At 40.8% G+C, this 16,702-nt stretch overlaps 2 protein-coding genes across 2 annotated transcripts; one reads left to right on the forward strand and one right to left on the reverse strand.

Annotated features, from left to right (window-relative positions):
- Positions 1-265: 265 nt before the first annotated feature.
- Positions 266-13,204, forward strand: tm9sf3 (transmembrane 9 superfamily member 3). Its single transcript, XM_079362348.1, has 15 exons — positions 266-493; positions 1,521-1,716; positions 1,858-1,980; positions 3,828-3,988; positions 4,111-4,188; positions 4,810-4,941; positions 5,292-5,458; positions 5,793-5,887; positions 6,020-6,150; positions 7,933-8,072; positions 8,845-8,913; positions 8,992-9,138; positions 9,346-9,429; positions 9,522-9,598; positions 11,582-13,204. The coding sequence occupies exons 1-15, from the start codon at positions 401-403 to the stop codon at positions 11,647-11,649; spliced, it is 1,761 nt and encodes a 586-aa protein (XP_079218474.1). The 5' UTR covers positions 266-400; the 3' UTR covers positions 11,650-13,204.
- Positions 13,205-13,404: 200 nt separating this feature from the next.
- On the reverse strand, positions 13,405-16,660 carry prdx3 (peroxiredoxin 3). The gene is made up of 7 exons (XM_079362349.1): positions 16,554-16,660; positions 15,642-15,750; positions 15,310-15,451; positions 15,030-15,165; positions 14,740-14,843; positions 13,759-13,924; positions 13,405-13,597 (listed from the first exon to the last, which is right to left on the reverse strand). Exons 1-7 carry the CDS (start codon positions 16,587-16,589, stop codon positions 13,547-13,549), a joined length of 744 nt encoding a protein of 247 aa, XP_079218475.1. The 5' UTR covers positions 16,590-16,660; the 3' UTR covers positions 13,405-13,546.
- Between the last annotated feature and the right edge of the window lie 42 nt (positions 16,661-16,702).

Genomic DNA, 16,702 nt, shown 5'->3' on the forward strand with positions numbered 1-16,702 from the left:
AGTTTGATAAACTTTAGGGCCCTTATGTGGCCCCATCGTATTGAAAACAGCATTTTATTGTGGTCTTGGATCACGTTTCATGCACCAGCTCTGTCACAGACGAGGTGACGCTCCGGTCCTGGCAGTCGGGTGACGTGGCTGAAGGTTGCGGACGATGCGTTCAAAGAGTTTGTAAATTCACCGTTCGACTAATCGCTGTCTACAGCCACTGGAGACTGCGCACCACGTGACCCAGTCAAGCCAATCGGATGTTCATGCGAAGTGCTCGGTGAAGCGCTTGCGCCATATGCGTACGACAGCGTCCCTAAAACTGCCTCTGTCATACAACCAGGAAGAAGGTGGGATAGCCATACAAAGCTAACATCCCCAGGTTCTTTCTGCACACTTTCTCTGGAAAATAATGGGATCTTTCAGGTGGAAGGTGGCAGCGGCGGCCTTTCTCGCAATAGTAGGCTCCTCATTACGTGTCGTTGCGGATGAACATGAACACACGGTAAGAAGACGTTTGGAGAGGCCGAATGAGAGGAAAAAAAAAAAAGCAGAGCCTTGAAAATAATGGAGCTCTGTGTAACCTGCTAGCTTTAGCTGCAGCTGCGATGTCTAGTTGCATGCAAGATTAGAGAAATACATACTCGACAGATTGCATGGCTCGACCTTCTGTGTTATTTAATCACTCTTGATGAGTTACTAAACTGACGGGACACTCAATTAAGTATCTCACTTGTCACAACTTATCGGCCTCACGGCTAACTAGCCTGCTAGCCCATTAGCACTGTGTTCAGGACTGTAGGTAGAAACTGGACTTTCGTTAAACCAGATGGTGTTGGTTTATCCCCACGAAAAAACAAAACAAATATGCTTTTATTATGGAGGTTTTTTGGCCTGAAGGAAATCCTTCCCATCACGATTTGATCTGCTTGTGTAAAATAACAGAGAAACACCGGTCACACGTCAGGGCCCTCTGTTGTTTCTTATGTACGTATTAGCATTTATTTAATTAATGATGTGTGTAATGTGTGTTTGACAGCCTGTGTGCAGGTGATTCACTTGATTGAATAGTTTACATGAAGTTACCTTTTTTTTGGATGAAATACAAACTGCTAATGTACACTAAAGGACACACATGACATGATATTACATCTAATGTAAGCCTGTAAAGGGCTACACTGAGGAAAATAGGAGGTTGTCATGGTAACTGTTGTAATCATGTAATGATGTTTGCATGCATTTGAATATAGTATCTGTCTTCAGTTGTTAATTTGAATAGGATGACACCGCAGCCGTAAAGTTATCATCTTTTACACTCACTCAGATGTACATGTTGCTTCTTCCAGTTTTCGTGTTATTGTTGATATAAGCGATATATTTAACTAACTGACATTTTTTTCTTGTAGGGTAACACACACACACACACACACACACACACACCGAATCTCAAACCAGAGGGACGAGTAAAACTGGTGCAGCATTCCTTTGGTCTCACAATAAGAATCACTGTTATTTTTTTCATCCTTACACAGTACACAGATAAAGAGGAGGTAGTTTTGTGGATGAACACAGTGGGGCCTTACCACAACCGACAGGAGACGTACAAGTACTTCTCCTTGCCCTTCTGCGCGGGTTCAAAGAAGACCATCAGTCATTACCATGAAACACTTGGAGAAGCTCTGCAAGGAGTGGAACTTGAATTCAGCGGCCTGGACATCAAGTTCAAAGGTATTCTGTTGCGTGCACTGAACGGATGACAGTTTTGATAGAATAATGTTGCACTTGTCTCTCCATCTCTGGGTTTATTATTTCTTAATTTTTCCTGTTAGTTTATCCAACATAACCACTGTGTTTGTGTCATTCCTGTAGACGAAGTGATGCAGACAACATACTGTGAGATTGACCTGGATAAAGCCAAACGGGATGCCTTCGTCTATGCCATAAAGAATCACTACTGGTACCAAATGTACATCGACGACCTGCCCATCTGGGGTAAGAGATAATCATGACCTCTAAAAGCTGAGCAGCTTCTTATTCATTGGGGGGACTGCTCATCGAACTGGTGCTGATTTACTCAGAGTGATACAGACCCCCAATCTTGTTGGTAGCCCCTCAAGTCAGTATGCTTGGACATTCAAACAATGCAGCATGTTTTTTTGTTTTTGTTTTACTCAGAATCTATCCAACAGTTCAGTGCTTTGGTTGATTAGCAGCTCATTGTCATCTCACCTTGATCACTCTTAATGGTAAAAGACTGTACCATTATTGTTTCAACTTAAGGCGCTTAAGATATGAGCATTCATTAATTCACAAACAACGCATTCATCCACAAAGTGCCCTACAAGGCAGCTGATACAATCACAGACATGCACTGATTGCTATGCATTTTATCTGTCATCCTGACATGATAACAAGAGAGGCTACAGTTATCTTCCAATTAATGGATCATCCATGTTTGAGTGCATGGTTTAATTGTAGAGAGCTTTATATATAACTTAATTAAAAAGGCTTAGATGTGATTATGTGTAATGGTAGATATTTTATTGATATGATAACATTTCTTTGCTTGGATGTGCATTCACTTAGGCAAGAGAGACTTTAACACCATCCTGGGCTCTGAACTTTTCTTTACCTTTCTGTTTCGAGAGGTCTCACTCGCGGTCATTACACACTTCTTCTTTAAGACTGTCACTCTTGAAAGCTGTCACTTCTCGATGGCATACGTGGACTAGGTTTGTACAACGTGGCCACTCCTGCCGCTGCACAAACACGAGCGCTGTGTTTGATTTGGAAGATGATGGGTGGGGCCCTGGCATTTACTCAGACAACTGTACACAGTGCATGTTGCACACCCCTCAATCACCACGAATAAGTGAAGACTTTGACCCCATATCCGGTTTGTGTTCTGATAAATGACTGATGAAATGATCGGATGTGGTTATTCAGAGAGCTCAGTACGAGCTTATTTGTAATTTATCTTTCCTCGTAAGGACTGCCCGATTGGTAACATCCTATTAGCCTGTTTAAGGTTCAGTTTAGTTTGGATTCTCAAGGGCAGAGCCTCGATGAGATTAAGATTAATGCATCTTCTCCAGGCAGAACACACAACACTGATGTTTGGCATAACATCATTAGTAACCCTGTACTTACCTGATGTACCTCACTAGATCTACCTTGAGTTTCGAGGGGAGCTGGGTCCAAAGCGCCGGCACTGTAGCTCATTCAGATTGTTCCACATCCAAGTGGCCTACAAGAATACCTCAACAGCATTTCAACCTGCACAGAATCAGACAAAGGGTTATGATTGGCCAATGGCCATGCTTAACTCCCTCTGTATGGAAATCTGTCTGAAGCTAATAAAATAGAGATGAGAGCTTTAGAACACGTTCTTTGATGTCATTGTTTAGTTAGTTTAGATGTTGCTTATATGGGGCTTCATATGCTGCTATTTTATATGTTACAATACATGAACTACATAAAATATCTATAAAAAAATGACTTTGGTCAAATCCTCAATGTTTGGAGAACTAGGGGGGATGAGACTGCAGTTGGTTTGGGCAGCCATCTGGAAGAAATACAGAATGACTGTTTGACATTGAGCTCAATTCCACAGAAATGGTTTGTTTTAGCCCACAGGGACAAACTTTGATTCCGGCTGAAGACGTATCAGGTGAATGTAAGAGATGAAAAGACAAGATAACGTTGCAAAGTTAAGGAGCAGCGTAGAAAGTGCTCTTTACCAGTCATTTTCACTCCTTAACGTTTGACCAATACTGTAAGAAAACAGCTCTCCAATTTAATGAATGTCTCCCTTTTTTTTTTTCTTTTTTTTTGTGAAGGTATTGTTGGTGAGGCAGATGAAAATGGAGAAGATCATTACCTGTGGACGTACAAGAAGCTGGAGATTGGCTTCAATGGCAATAGAATTGTTGACGTAAATTTGACCAGTGAAGGAAAAGTCAGACTTGTGCCAAACACAAGGATTGCAATGTCTTATTCTGTGAGTATTGACTTTGCTGCTTTGGTTTGAAGTCTGTATTATTTGTCTGATAATCACATGAAGATGTGGTCATGTAAACATGTCACTTCAGTCTTAATATATATAATACTTTCCTACCACAGGTGAAATGGAAGAAGTCTGATGTGAAGTTTGAGGACAGATTTGACAAGTACCTCGATCCATCCTTCTTTCAACACAGGGTGAGTTTGATTAGAAACACTGGTTTTCAGATGCAGCTTCTTGATGTTTACGCTCCTGTTGTTGCCTTGCTGCAATGTGAAACGCACAGAAGCGGAATGGAGAGGCAAAGTTGTTCCTCCTCTGAGCAGCCATCGTAGTTAGTAACAGGGGTGAGGCGGCGGTAATGTATAGCAGAACAGCGCAGTGTTTATATGTGACGCTCTGGCTGTTTGTTGACATGGCGTGCCTTCTTGGCCTGAAAAAAAATCCCACACTGCGACACCAATATTAATCCGCATTGGGTGCAATCAATGTTTAAGTACAAAGGCAAAATGATGAAGCGACTTAATTGCAGCGCTGTTGTTTAATCGTGGCGTGTAACGGGCGGAAAATGTGTGCCTCATAACATGAGATTGAGTTGTTGTATCAGAGCTTCATTTGGTTGGTTTGTACGGTTTCATTTTTCAAACCTGGTAACTTGGAAGTCCTCCTGACTGAGAGTCATGTAGCCAACCACCCAGTGGCTGAAAAAGGTCTGTTGCCTGTAGAGTGAGCTCACTTAATAAACAGAATGAAGCGTCCAAACAAAGGAATCATCATGTATAATAAACTAACTGTGTTTTTTTTATTTTTTTTTATAGATTCACTGGTTCTCCATCTTCAACTCCTTCATGATGGTCATTTTCTTGGTTGGTCTCGTGTCCATGATTCTGATGAGGACACTAAGAAAGGATTATGCCAGATATAGCAAAGAGGAGGAAATGGATGACATGGTGAGATTTGACTACATGTCTCAAGAACACCTTTGGGATTTTGTGCATAAATAACTTTGTGCAAGATCTCAGTATTAGAGTTTAGACTTTATCGTCCCCGAGGGGAAATTCTTTTTCACCAAAAATAGTACAGAACAGTTTAAGGGCTGCGCGCTGACAGAGAGTGACAAAGAAACATACATGGGGGACAACAGGACATACAGTGCATATAGTTATGAGGGGACCGGGGAATGGAACTGAGGTGGATCTATGTCATGCATTTTATTGAGGGCTGGTCTCCAGGGAACTTCAAACTAGGTTTCTTTCCATGTCGAGGTTTTTCATTTTGCATTGTCACTTTGTACCTCCAGGACAGAGACCTTGGAGATGAATACGGATGGAAGCAGGTACATGGTGATGTATTTCGCCCATCAAGCCACCCGCTGATCTTCTCCTCACTCATCGGCTCCGGCTGCCAGATTTTCTCCGTCTCCTTAATCGTCATCATCGTCGCTATGGTTGAGGATTTGTACACAGAGTAAGTCAGTGGCCTAGATGTAAATGTTTGTTATAAATTGGGGCTGGGGGCAGATACTAGGCATTCACCCTGTTTAAGTAAATCTGCTAGTTTCCGTTAAACTGCTCATTCAGTAGAGTATGCAGATAATTGTGTTGCCTGTGTTTATGCTCTGTTATTCTTTGGTTCAATCTACTGAATTCATGGGTTGTGGTGAAATGTAGCTCCAAACATTTAACGTGATATTAGTTGAGGAAAATGCTAAATGAATATTTCATCGACATGGGGTATAAAGACAAACACTGAGGCAGTAGTTAACTGTACAGCGCTTCAATAATATCCATTTTCTCTGCAGGAGAGGATCCATGTTGAGCACAGCAATTTTTGTGTATGCTGCTACCTCCCCTGTTAACGGATACTTTGGGGGAAGTTTGTATGCAAAACAAGGAGGTAATAAAAAGCATTCATGCATTATGTTCTCTTGTGTTAGTGTGGACTGTTGTCCTGATATTTCCTCTAAAATACTTCTGTTGTTGTTTTTGTCTTCATGATACTTTTTGATTTTATGTCCAACTAAAACAGGCAGAAGATGGATTAAACAGATGTTTATTGGGGCCTTCTTGATCCCAGCCATGGTGTGCGGGACTGCATTTTTCATCAACTTCATCGCTATCTACTACCACGCCTCCAGAGCCATCCCATTTGGCACCATGGTGGGTCCTACACAACGGCTAACCACAGAGCTGCTGGCAACATTGCTCTGAGTTCACAGCTTGAGTTAATTTGTGTGGTTGTGCGACAGCGTCCAAATGTTTTGATATAGAGTTATCAGTTATGGAGCTTATAGAGGGCTGAGTTGAATAAGGAAATAAACAAAGTATGCAGGTAAGTAATTTAAACATGTAGGCTTTAAAATGATCATTTTCCTCATCTTGAAAACAGAGCACATCGTAACAAACACATTCCACATGATGCTGTCCTACCTGAATCTATGCAGCTTTTAGATATAATATATATATCCACATTAAGTGCACACTTTTCCAAACCAGGCGTTGATTAGACGTAACAAAAATCATATCCAGGGAAACTCCCAAGTTTCTTAATTAAAGTCAGAAGTTGGATTTCTCAACACATGACTTAAATGGGTATGTGTCTCTCTAAGCACATACATCAGTCAAATAGGAATCCTGAAATCTAACCAGGAAAAATGCCTGTTCGACTTGCTTCAGTCAAACTTATCAATACAAACAAACTAAAGTGTAAAAATCTGAGGCTGTATTTTTTTCTGGGTAAACACCCATGTTGATGACTGTAGACTGTGTTCCTGTTTGTGCACAGGGATGAAGAGTTTTGTGGCTCAAGCCCAGCTGGTGAAGTTAGTCAGCGACACATCATAACGTGGAAGTATCTTATTCAGCGCTTGGTCCCTGATTTTTAAGGATTTATCAGTGCCTTCAGATACATGAACGGTGCCAGGAAAGAGTCGTGGAGTCTTTGCAGACGCTTCTTCAAAACAATGTTAATGGAGTTGAACCGTTTCTACACATACGGCAAACATTACATCACTGGGGGGGGGGTTTATAGTGTGGACAGGATTAGCATTGGAAGCTGACTTAAAGTTTTTCTAAAGGGGTCGCCATCGTCTGCATTTTTTTGAACGAGCGTCTGCAAATAAAAAATGTTCAACTTTGATGGTTAACAATGGTCGTTTAAATCCACTCCTGACAAACATCGTCTGGAGTAACACCAGTTCAACAGTGACAGTGGACTTCTTCATATACCTCGTGGTGAAACTTAGCGACTAAACCAAAACGTACAAATCTCCAGACACGTACAGATTTACACTCAGCGGTCATGTTTAGGACTTAGAAATCCAAAATGAATCAGATGGGTTTTTGTGAATTGGGGGTCGATGTGCTGCCGAGCCAGCAGTGAGTACATGAAACGGTCTGTTTTTCCTCAGAGGCCTTCTTTGATGACTATATTATCTATCTATAAATAAATGGTTATGTTTTATTTCCTGTCCTGCTCTGACATCCAGATGCTTCAACGAGACATTTTTCCTCTTTAAGAATCTTTACACGGCTTGTCTTTGTTTTCTCTCCATGTACTGTCGTTGTTTTTCTACTAGAACAATGCGCACACAACTGCTGTGATGAAATCGTGACATCTACTTGCAAATTGGTCTATTTGCCTGTAGGCTTTGTTTAATATACACACCCCATAAACACTCATTTCTCTGGCTACTATAACCTCTATGTCAGGCTATGAGCGGTGATTTTATTTTGTTTAAATCTGTGAACTAAAAATCCCTCCCATTTGAAAGTGATTCCAATGTTTCATTAGGTTGTTTACCTATAAAATAACTGCATTTCAGTGCACAATTGAAATAAATGATGGCTGATCTAAACAGACCCTGTAAACAAGGAGCAGTGCGGTTTGCTGTACCCGCAGATTAAAACAGCTGAATTGATCTTCTGTTCGTTTTCCTGCAGGTCGCTGTCTGCTGTATCTGCTTCTTCGTCATTCTGCCGCTGAACCTTGTGGGAACAATTCTGGGCCGGAATCTGTCTGGCCAGCCGAACTTCCCCTGCAGAGTGAACGCCGTGCCCCGACCAATACCAGAGAAGAAATGGTAACGGTGGCTGTTTCAGTACCTGGGTGTTGTAATATATGTTTTTAGGAGGTCGTTCTTTAGTCACATGCAAACTGAACCAAAAAAAACAAAAAACGGTTATAATGTTAAATTTACAAAGAGATAATGTATGTGGACAATATATACTGTTGAAATGTATTTCATAATAACTTGTATTCATTCATTTAGTTAATAAAATGTAAGAAAAGGAGGTTTAGCTGCCACATCGAACATCTAGAAATGGCTTGTGCAACCCAAAAAGAATCAGAGAAATACAAGATGTTACAGTTGACTGTTTCAATAATCCTCATGTGTTTCAGCACTTTTTAAACACTGACTGCAGAGAACTGTGTAAGGCTCTCCTTATGGCTGATGAACAGACCTGACGGGCGTTTGGATAGTGAGGAAGTTATATTTCACGTGTCAAAGGAATCCTGCGTTTTTCGGGCTGTGGCTACGCGTTTAGTTTTGCATCAATTCTGAAGTAGATAACGGTAATGCTGTCTGCACAAGGTCTCTATATCATACCAAATATCAAAGCATTAAACTGAGTGCATTCATATTGACAGCGTTCTGCCATGCACTGTGGCCAGCTGCCAACAGGAAATGGTAGAAGTGACTTTAGGCCAGTGTAATACTTAGTTTGAATTTCCATTCTGTGTCTGTCTTTCCCGTTTGCCTTCCACTCACACAATGTGCCATGTATCCTTGTCTGTGTGGGGAAGGGGCCGTGCCTTTTGTATTCATAAGTTGCTGTTATGTGATCCGTCAGGTTCATGGAGCCGGCTGTCATCGTCTGCCTGGGAGGAATCCTTCCCTTTGGATCCATTTTCATTGAAATGTAAGTCTCCTGACGAGTCTGTCTGTGCTGCGAAGGAGAGTTTCGGCAGGTGACACGTTTTCTGTCCTCGTTTCTCAGGTACTTTATCTTCACATCCTTTTGGGCCTACAAAATCTACTACGTCTATGGCTTCATGATGCTTGTCCTGGTGATCCTGTGCATCGTGACCGTGTGCGTCACCATCGTGTGTACGTACTTCCTGCTCAACGCTGAGGACTACAGATGGTGAGTGCAGTCCGTCTTTGCCATATAGACTGGCCCTGACGTTTTCGCACCTGCAGCTGAAGCAACGTCAAAGCGGCGGAATCGATCATTTTCAGCTTTTCTATGGATACGCACATGGAAATACATAACTGTATAACATTTTCACATTTCAGCCGTGAATGAAGAAAGAAATGGTGCACAAGTCTGAAACTGTCTCTTGTTTTCTAGGCAATGGACAAGCTTCCTCTCTGCTGCATCCACCGCTGTCTATGTTTACATGTACTCCTTTTACTACTACTTTTTCAAAACTAAGTAAGTATTAAGTTTCATTTCATGCGAAAAATAAAAACTCTGTTTGCAAAAGCACAACCTTTTCTCACATGTTCGATCCCGTTATACTTCAGGATGTACGGGCTCTTCCAGACGTCCTTCTACTTTGGCTACATGGCCGTGTTCAGCACTGCCCTAGGAATCATGTGTGGTGAGTCAAAAATCTGATTGTTTTTCAAGGCTGAAAAACTGTGTTACTCTAAAGTGACTTTTGATTTCTCTTAGATTTGGTCTTTTTTTTAATCATTTACAGTGTGTAACTCTGCCAAAATAACAAACTACTGTACTATAAATGTCAAAGACATTTGTCTGACATTTTATACTTCCCTCCCTTGGGAATGAATCTTTGTGTAATTAGTTTTTGCATAGGTTGTGATGTTCTTTTAAGGGTTCCTTTCACTCTGGTTTTTGGGCTGTGTACAGAAGCCCTACGCAGACTAAATCCATGCATGTTAGTCTACTCTGTTTAATGTGATACCGATAAAATGTTGGCTCTTTTCTTGAGATTTCTACTTATCAGGTTTTCTTAGGTCAACTATACCCTGAATAAGTAAATGTTTCACGATGGTATCCTGAGATAACGGCTGAAATAAGTTGACTTCTCAAGAAAACAACCCAAATGTAATTATCACATGAAAACCGAGTTTCATAAAATGTATTGTTACATGACTGCTTACTACAAATTTCCACACGCCGCACTCTGTGAGTGCCGTGGTTCGTGTCCTGGTGCCACAAACTGCCACCCTAGTTAATGTTCCTGTTTCCACAGTGAGCACTGTACCAGCAGTGCTATACGCATTTTCCATTGAACTAACTGCAAGCACGTCCAGTCAATTTCAAAATGAAACGCAGTGTACAAACTCGATAATTCTTTTTGCCCGCAGTTTTTTTTAAAAGTTTGTTTCCATCAGGTCTTCACCTCAGATCCAGCATGCTCAGCTGTCTTAGAGCAGTTTGAGCCGGTGTCACCTCAGGGTGCGTTCACACTGGCTGGCCGTACCGTACCGTACCATGCCGTCAGACTACTGAAAGACGTTTTTAACACTGTTGGGTCATTTTAACTTTGATAAATTCCTCTTTGCTTTTAAACATGCAGGACACAAGACAACGGCATTTCAGAAACCTTTCAGTCTGGTTTTAAATCACACCACGGCACTGAAGGAGGTTGTTCACCATAATTATCCATGTTTAAGTGAAAATCGATTTTTAATTGTTTTAAATGATCCAAAATCACACATTTGATTTAACCAAAAAATAAATTAAAATGATTTACCGCCCAGCTCGACCTAAAACTCACCTTAGCTTTGGCTTTTAATACAAGTTGAGCATGACATTTAAAATGTTATTCATGCTCCTATTGTGGGTTTTTTTTCTACACTGGTTCAACACTTTGGTCAATCAAGGTTGTTTTAACTTTTCTGTAGAAATAAATAAAGATTTATTCATTTTTATCAGCGACCAAAAGAACAACAAAGCAACCTGAGTAAGATGAGGCAGCTTGTTGTTCGCACGTTTTCCTCTTCATTTCTGCGTCACGTTTCCTGTTGTGTGTGTCCAGCTGCACTCTGCTGCGCTCATGCTTTAGAAACGGACCCGGGGGGGGGGGGGAGCGTCCGGAGGCGTCATGGGGGTTGCATGTCGTCCGAAGGGGAGCGAAGTGCGCACGGACTGTGTGGAAATTGCCAGTTAGAGCTACCGTAGCTTTAAGTATGGCTGAGGCAAATTTTCATCATCAGCTGTGGACGACTGGGAGGAGGAGACCTTTGAGTTTTTATCAACGAAGAAATCAATCCCCTTAGATCCCCTTGATCTTCTTATTCTTCTCTTTATAAAAGAAATGTGCCAGGCTGGCACTTTGCACCTTAAAGCAACATTTGGAGACTCATCTAATCTTCACTAGCTACTACGTGTGTCCTTCTGGGTTTGTTGGACGTCTTCTGTTTTGTTTTACAAATGTAGGACCTGATTGTCCCTGCTAAAGTCTTTATGGGATCCCTTTACTGGTAATCATTTTACCGTGAGATGGATTGACATAAAAAGTAAAAGCAGCGTGAATTTAAAGTGTCCATGAAATCTTACGGAAGCTCACTGAACTCAAAAGGTTTTTTTTGAATTGAGGACATTTGTTTTCCAGGTGCTGTTGGATACATGGGAACAAGTGCCTTCGTGAGGAAGATCTACACAAATGTGAAAATTGACTAAGAAGCAAAGCAACAAACGAGGATAATTAAAAGATTTGCCTGTGTATCATGACAGACGGCGGGCACAAGTCATTCTTTATTACCTTTTCTTTCTTGCGAAGAGATTGTGAGAATCTCACTTTGTACAATGTAGTTTTTCCATTTTGTGAATGAATTTCAACGCCGCAACTCGAAGTGAACCAGAGCAAATCTGCAAAAAAAAAAAAAAAAAAGAGAGAGAGATATCAAACACAAGGTTCTGTTTTTATCTGTTGCTTTCAAACAAATGTCGAGACAAACGTTTCAGGCTGACACTTCTCTTTTCCAACCCAGACCCCCTGAGACCAGAGAACAATAAATGTTTATTGATGGAATAGTGTAGCTCTCTTCAGTGAAGAGGCCTAAGTGTATTGAAAGCCTTTTGTTCTATTGTGTCAGAATGTTGGAGAGTTGGGTTTGTGCCCATGTCCTGACTTGATTTCTATTTTGTAATCCTGAAGTCACTCGAAATATTGTTATACATAGTATAGTTGTTAGTTCTGATTTACTTCCAACTCAAAGATGAAACAGATTTTTTTTTTTCCACTCAACCATTCCCCCTTTTCAACGATTCAGAATCCCCCGTTACAGTAGCAATCCATCCAGTTGATGAGAGATTTTAGTCCTGCTGTAGTTTACTGTACAGATTAGAGCAGATGGACTGATCAACAGTTGAGGTACAGTAAGAAACCAAGTTTTAAATGGATATTTGATGTGATCCCATTTCCTCGTTTGGTCGGGGTTTTCTTAATGTTTGGGTTTGAATGAAGTCTACTTGTAAAGATAATATATGGATTGGGGGGTGAGTGTATATAACCATAATGTATCTCTAGATGTAGATCCCAAATGTATTTTCGTTGTACAGATTTACTACAGGGTGTTTTTTTAAATGATCCATTCAGTTGAAAAGAGGTTGTCTTTGTTTGGTGTTTGGGATGGGGCTGGTGGCGCTGTTACAACTTGCCTGAAATTGCATGAAGTTTTCACCAAACCATCTGCTCATGAAACTCCACTTCAGTCAGTGCTGTCCGTTTCTTTTCTTTTTCTTCTTCCTCTGACCCAAAATGTAAACAGGTACATTTTGATGAGCAGTAGGCCTGCTTTTGGGCACTTTTGATTTCATGTTTTATTTAAAGCTTTAAAAGGCTCCACGTTTCCCTGGAAAGCCATGACCCTCATCATGTTCTGTTGCCTAACCTTAAACATCATTTGTGAATGTCGGAAGGAATGAGGCCGTTGCTTTGTTTCTGCAAACATACTGTACAAAGTGAAGTTTATGTACACTTAAAACTAGATGTTTTCATAATCGCACAGTGGTGCAGTGTTTCAAATGCTTTTTTCCCCCCATTTTGTGTAAATACAGTATGTACCCTACTTGTATGAGAAGTGGCAATGCCTTTTTATTTTCTAATTTCAAATTCTGCTCCCACTGAAGTTGATTTTGGCACCTCATCTTGTGTACCAACGTCTGATTACACATTTTGAACCTGCATATTAACTTGCTGTAAAAAGAAAAATAAACATGTTTATGTACAGGGGTTATTAAGTGTGGTTTTGAGTTTGGGATTTGATCTTTGAGGGGATATGAATGTGCAGGTCCATGCACTACAGTTGCAGTAAATGTGTTGGGAGTGCATGTTTATGCGGATTGTCGAGAGGAACGGGGAGTCGAAAACGGCCATGAATAAAACAGTCAAGTTTCAGATCATGAAGTACAAATCACCACCACATCAATATCACGTGAATACACAAAAAGCTTTATTTTATAAAAGAATAGATGTCCTAGTGTATTCTGATTTGTATGAGTAATTACAACTGCAAATTGTAAACTAAGGTGTACACAGGTTTTGGATTGGTTGTGAGAGCTGTAATCGGTCTCCTTAGTTAACTTTCTCAAAGTACTCCTTTGAACCTTCTGGGGTTGGTTTGATCTGAAAAGTAAACAGACAAAAGAACTTTAAAAACATTTTTCTGGTTGTTGCAGTCTTACAGAAGACCTCGTGCACATTCAAAATGAACAAACTAAGTAAAGCATAGACATCAGTTTTCGAACTGAATAGATTGAACAGGTTTGGTTTTCGAAGGACCTCACCGTTGGGGACTTGGGGGTCCAGCTGGCTGGACAAACCTCGCCATGGGTTTCCACAAACTGGAACGCTTTTACTAAACGCAGCGTCTCTTCTACACAACGGCCCACGGGAAGGTCGTTGACACTCGTGTGCTTCACCACGCCATTCGGATCAATAATGAAGAGGCCCCTGGAGGACAATAACCACATAACATTATTAACATCCCTTATGAACAACTGTTTTGTGTGCACAACAAAACGGATACTGAACAGTAAGGCAACAAGCTGAGCACCACAGAGTTCAGTACCTCAGGTATACAGCAGCTGTAACAATAACCTAAGCAAACAGAAGATACAGCTTGTTTTAATGTTTTAGTATAAATCGGGTTTATTTACTATATTTCACTCACTCACTGGGGGGGGGCATATTTGTTCAAATGAGACCTTATGGGGGGCTGACAATATAACCGAACAAATGGATAGAGGCTGCTCGCCGATTTATTTTAAATATTTCAATAAAAGCTACTTGTACCAATCTGTGTGCACTGAATGTTCACATACAAACCATTACATTGGTTAGCCTAGTGGTTAGTATTTCTCAGTTTGGGTAGATGGCTGTTCATCATGAGACTGGATTTGACCAAGAATTCTGCCTCTTGGAAGGAAGTTTAAGTCAAATGTTTCTATGAGCGTCGCTCACGATAGATTAACGCTGGGTCTTTGTGTTAAAGTAATGATTATGTTTTATCTGCTTTTTGCTATATAAATAAAGATATAGAGATTTAGCTTTTCAGGGACAAATCCTTTTGGGTTTTTAAAACATCTGTCTCCCTCTTTTTCAATTTTGTAATCATTGGATTAGTGATGATGTCACACTAGACAGAAAACCAAACATAGAAATAGATGTACCGTACTTGTAAAGTGTGTTTTTATTGAAAATGGATGAGTTTTCTTCTCATGCTCTGGCTGTTCTTAATGCAATCCCAGATTCCCTCGATAACGTACCTCAGTGCAATGCCTGGACCCTCCAGCAGCACCCCGTAGTCTCTGGAGATCTGTTTGTTGAGGTCTGACAGCAGGGGGATGTGGATGTTCCCCAAGCCTCCAGTCTGACAAAACATACAACAATTACTATCAGATGAACACACTGACACTTGGCTGCTGCTTGATCAATGAGCAATTTATTCTTTTCAAACCGTCATCATAAAAGTATTGTAAACACAGCACATATATATCATGTTTGCAGGACAGTGTTTCACTAAAGGCTCAGAGCAAAGGATGAAAAAAAAGCCCACCTTGCGTGGAGTGTTGATCCATGCCAGGTGAGTAAAGTGAGAGTCAACAGAGACGCCCACCACCTCACAGTTAACATCGTGGAACTCACTGGCTTTGTCACTAAATGAGATGATTTCTGTTGGACACACAAAGGTGCTGGAAAAAATGACAGAAAATTCAAGGACACTGTTAATAAAATGTTCCACTGCAGGGGTTATCAGTCGAGGTGTGTTTAAATCAAAGTAAGAGAAGGTGATTATGTTGTTCACTTGGACTCTGTGCAGTGTCACAAATACTCACAAATCCAGCGGGTAGAAGAACAGGACTAGGTATTTTCCCTTGAAATCAGCGAGGCTCATCTCCTTGAACTCCCCGTGGCTGACTGCTGTGCCCTTAAAGGCTGGAGCCGGTTGAGTGACAGCAGCGACCCATTTAGACGTGCCTGATGCATAGAAGTCAAATACAAAAGATTCATTGATACCATTTCCTGAATATACAATACACAGACAGGATACTGACTCAAAACCCAAAGATATTAAGTTGTCAGACAAATCAACTCTAGACATTTTAGAGGATGATATGAGGAGTCGTCTGTCTGACCATGATGTGAATGTATTTATCAGGAGACATACTTGTAGAGAAACAGGCCTTCTGTGCAGGACTGATGAGAGTTCTTGCAGACCCAGATAGTCCATGTTGATAGGCTGCTGTGACCTTAAACCCTCCAGCTGCAACCCTTGCCTATAAAAGAACAATGGACAATACAATAATGCAATAAAAAAATTGCAACTTGACAGCCTCCAACACAGGTTGACAATTCAGAAAGAAAAAAAATAATAATTCAGCTTACACGGTATACTGTATGTGTGTGTATATATATATATATATATATATATATATATATATATATATATATATTATATATATATATATATATATACACACACACATACATATGGCAAAAATCATATAGTTCAAACACAGAAGGCTATACACCATGACTGAGCAAAATACCAGGATCCTGAAAACAGATCTCAACCCTCATTACAACTGTAACTCTTATCTCCACTTCTGCAGCTCTGTCTGCAACACATATTCCGTTACTAGACTTTTGCAGCAACATGTCCGATGTGTCCTTGAGCAAGACACTTAATCCCGAAATTGCTCCCGCTGCTTAGTTGGCAGCGTATGGTTGTGTTTAAATGGGATTAATTACATCTGATGGTTTCACTGCACATCAACCACCGTGCTTGTTTCATTTCTGAATAGTCTGCCTTCTAAAAGTACCCTTATTATCATACATGCTGCTGTCTGGACTAGAGAGGCCGTGTGTGTGAAGAGAACAGAGATCTGACAGCACACCTGTCAGGTGAGCACGGCTTCAAAATGTGCGACACACACGAGACACGAGCCCTTCAGTGCCGGAGTCACGTGGTCATCGTTACAGCACGTCGTAAAGGAATGGATTATTTAACAGAAAAGCATGTGAGACGAAAGAGTTAAGATTGGAAAAGGGATTTCATGTTACTGAAAGTTACACTTACAGAGGTCCCGAGGAGTCTTCCGATGGTGGCCGCCATTTTGGGTTATGTCAGAGGAGGGCGTGTTGAGCTGCATTTAAGGTTCACGTGCTTCACGTCAACCTACGGATACAAAGAAAATGCACTTTTTTTTTTTTTTTTTAAATATATGC

The sequence above is a fragment of the Symphodus melops genome (genome assembly GCF_947650265.1).
Source record: "Symphodus melops genome assembly, chromosome: 15".
NCBI classification, from domain to species: domain Eukaryota; kingdom Metazoa; phylum Chordata; class Actinopteri; order Labriformes; family Labridae; genus Symphodus; species Symphodus melops.

Bases quoted from the DNA above. Each gene is read 5' to 3' on its own strand.
- tm9sf3 (XM_079362348.1), top strand. From the start codon at position 401: ATGGGATCTTTCAGGTGGAAGGTGGCAGCGGCGGCCTTTCTCGCAATA. The intron at 494-1,520 runs GTAAGAAGACGT...ATCCTTACACAG, and splicing joins CGGATGAACATGAACACACG to TACACAGATAAAGAGGAGGT. The intron at 5,459-5,792 runs GTAAGTCAGTGG...TTTTCTCTGCAG, and splicing joins GTTGAGGATTTGTACACAGA to GAGAGGATCCATGTTGAGCA.
- prdx3 (XM_079362349.1), bottom strand. From the start codon at position 16,589: ATGGCGGCCACCATCGGAAGACTCCTCGGGACCTCT. The intron at 14,844-15,029 runs GTGGGCTTTTTT...ATGTTTTGTCAG, and splicing joins GGATCAACACTCCACGCAAG to ACTGGAGGCTTGGGGAACAT. The intron at 13,598-13,758 runs GTGAGGTCCTTC...TTTACTTTTCAG, and splicing joins GGACCCCCAAGTCCCCAACG to ATCAAACCAACCCCAGAAGG.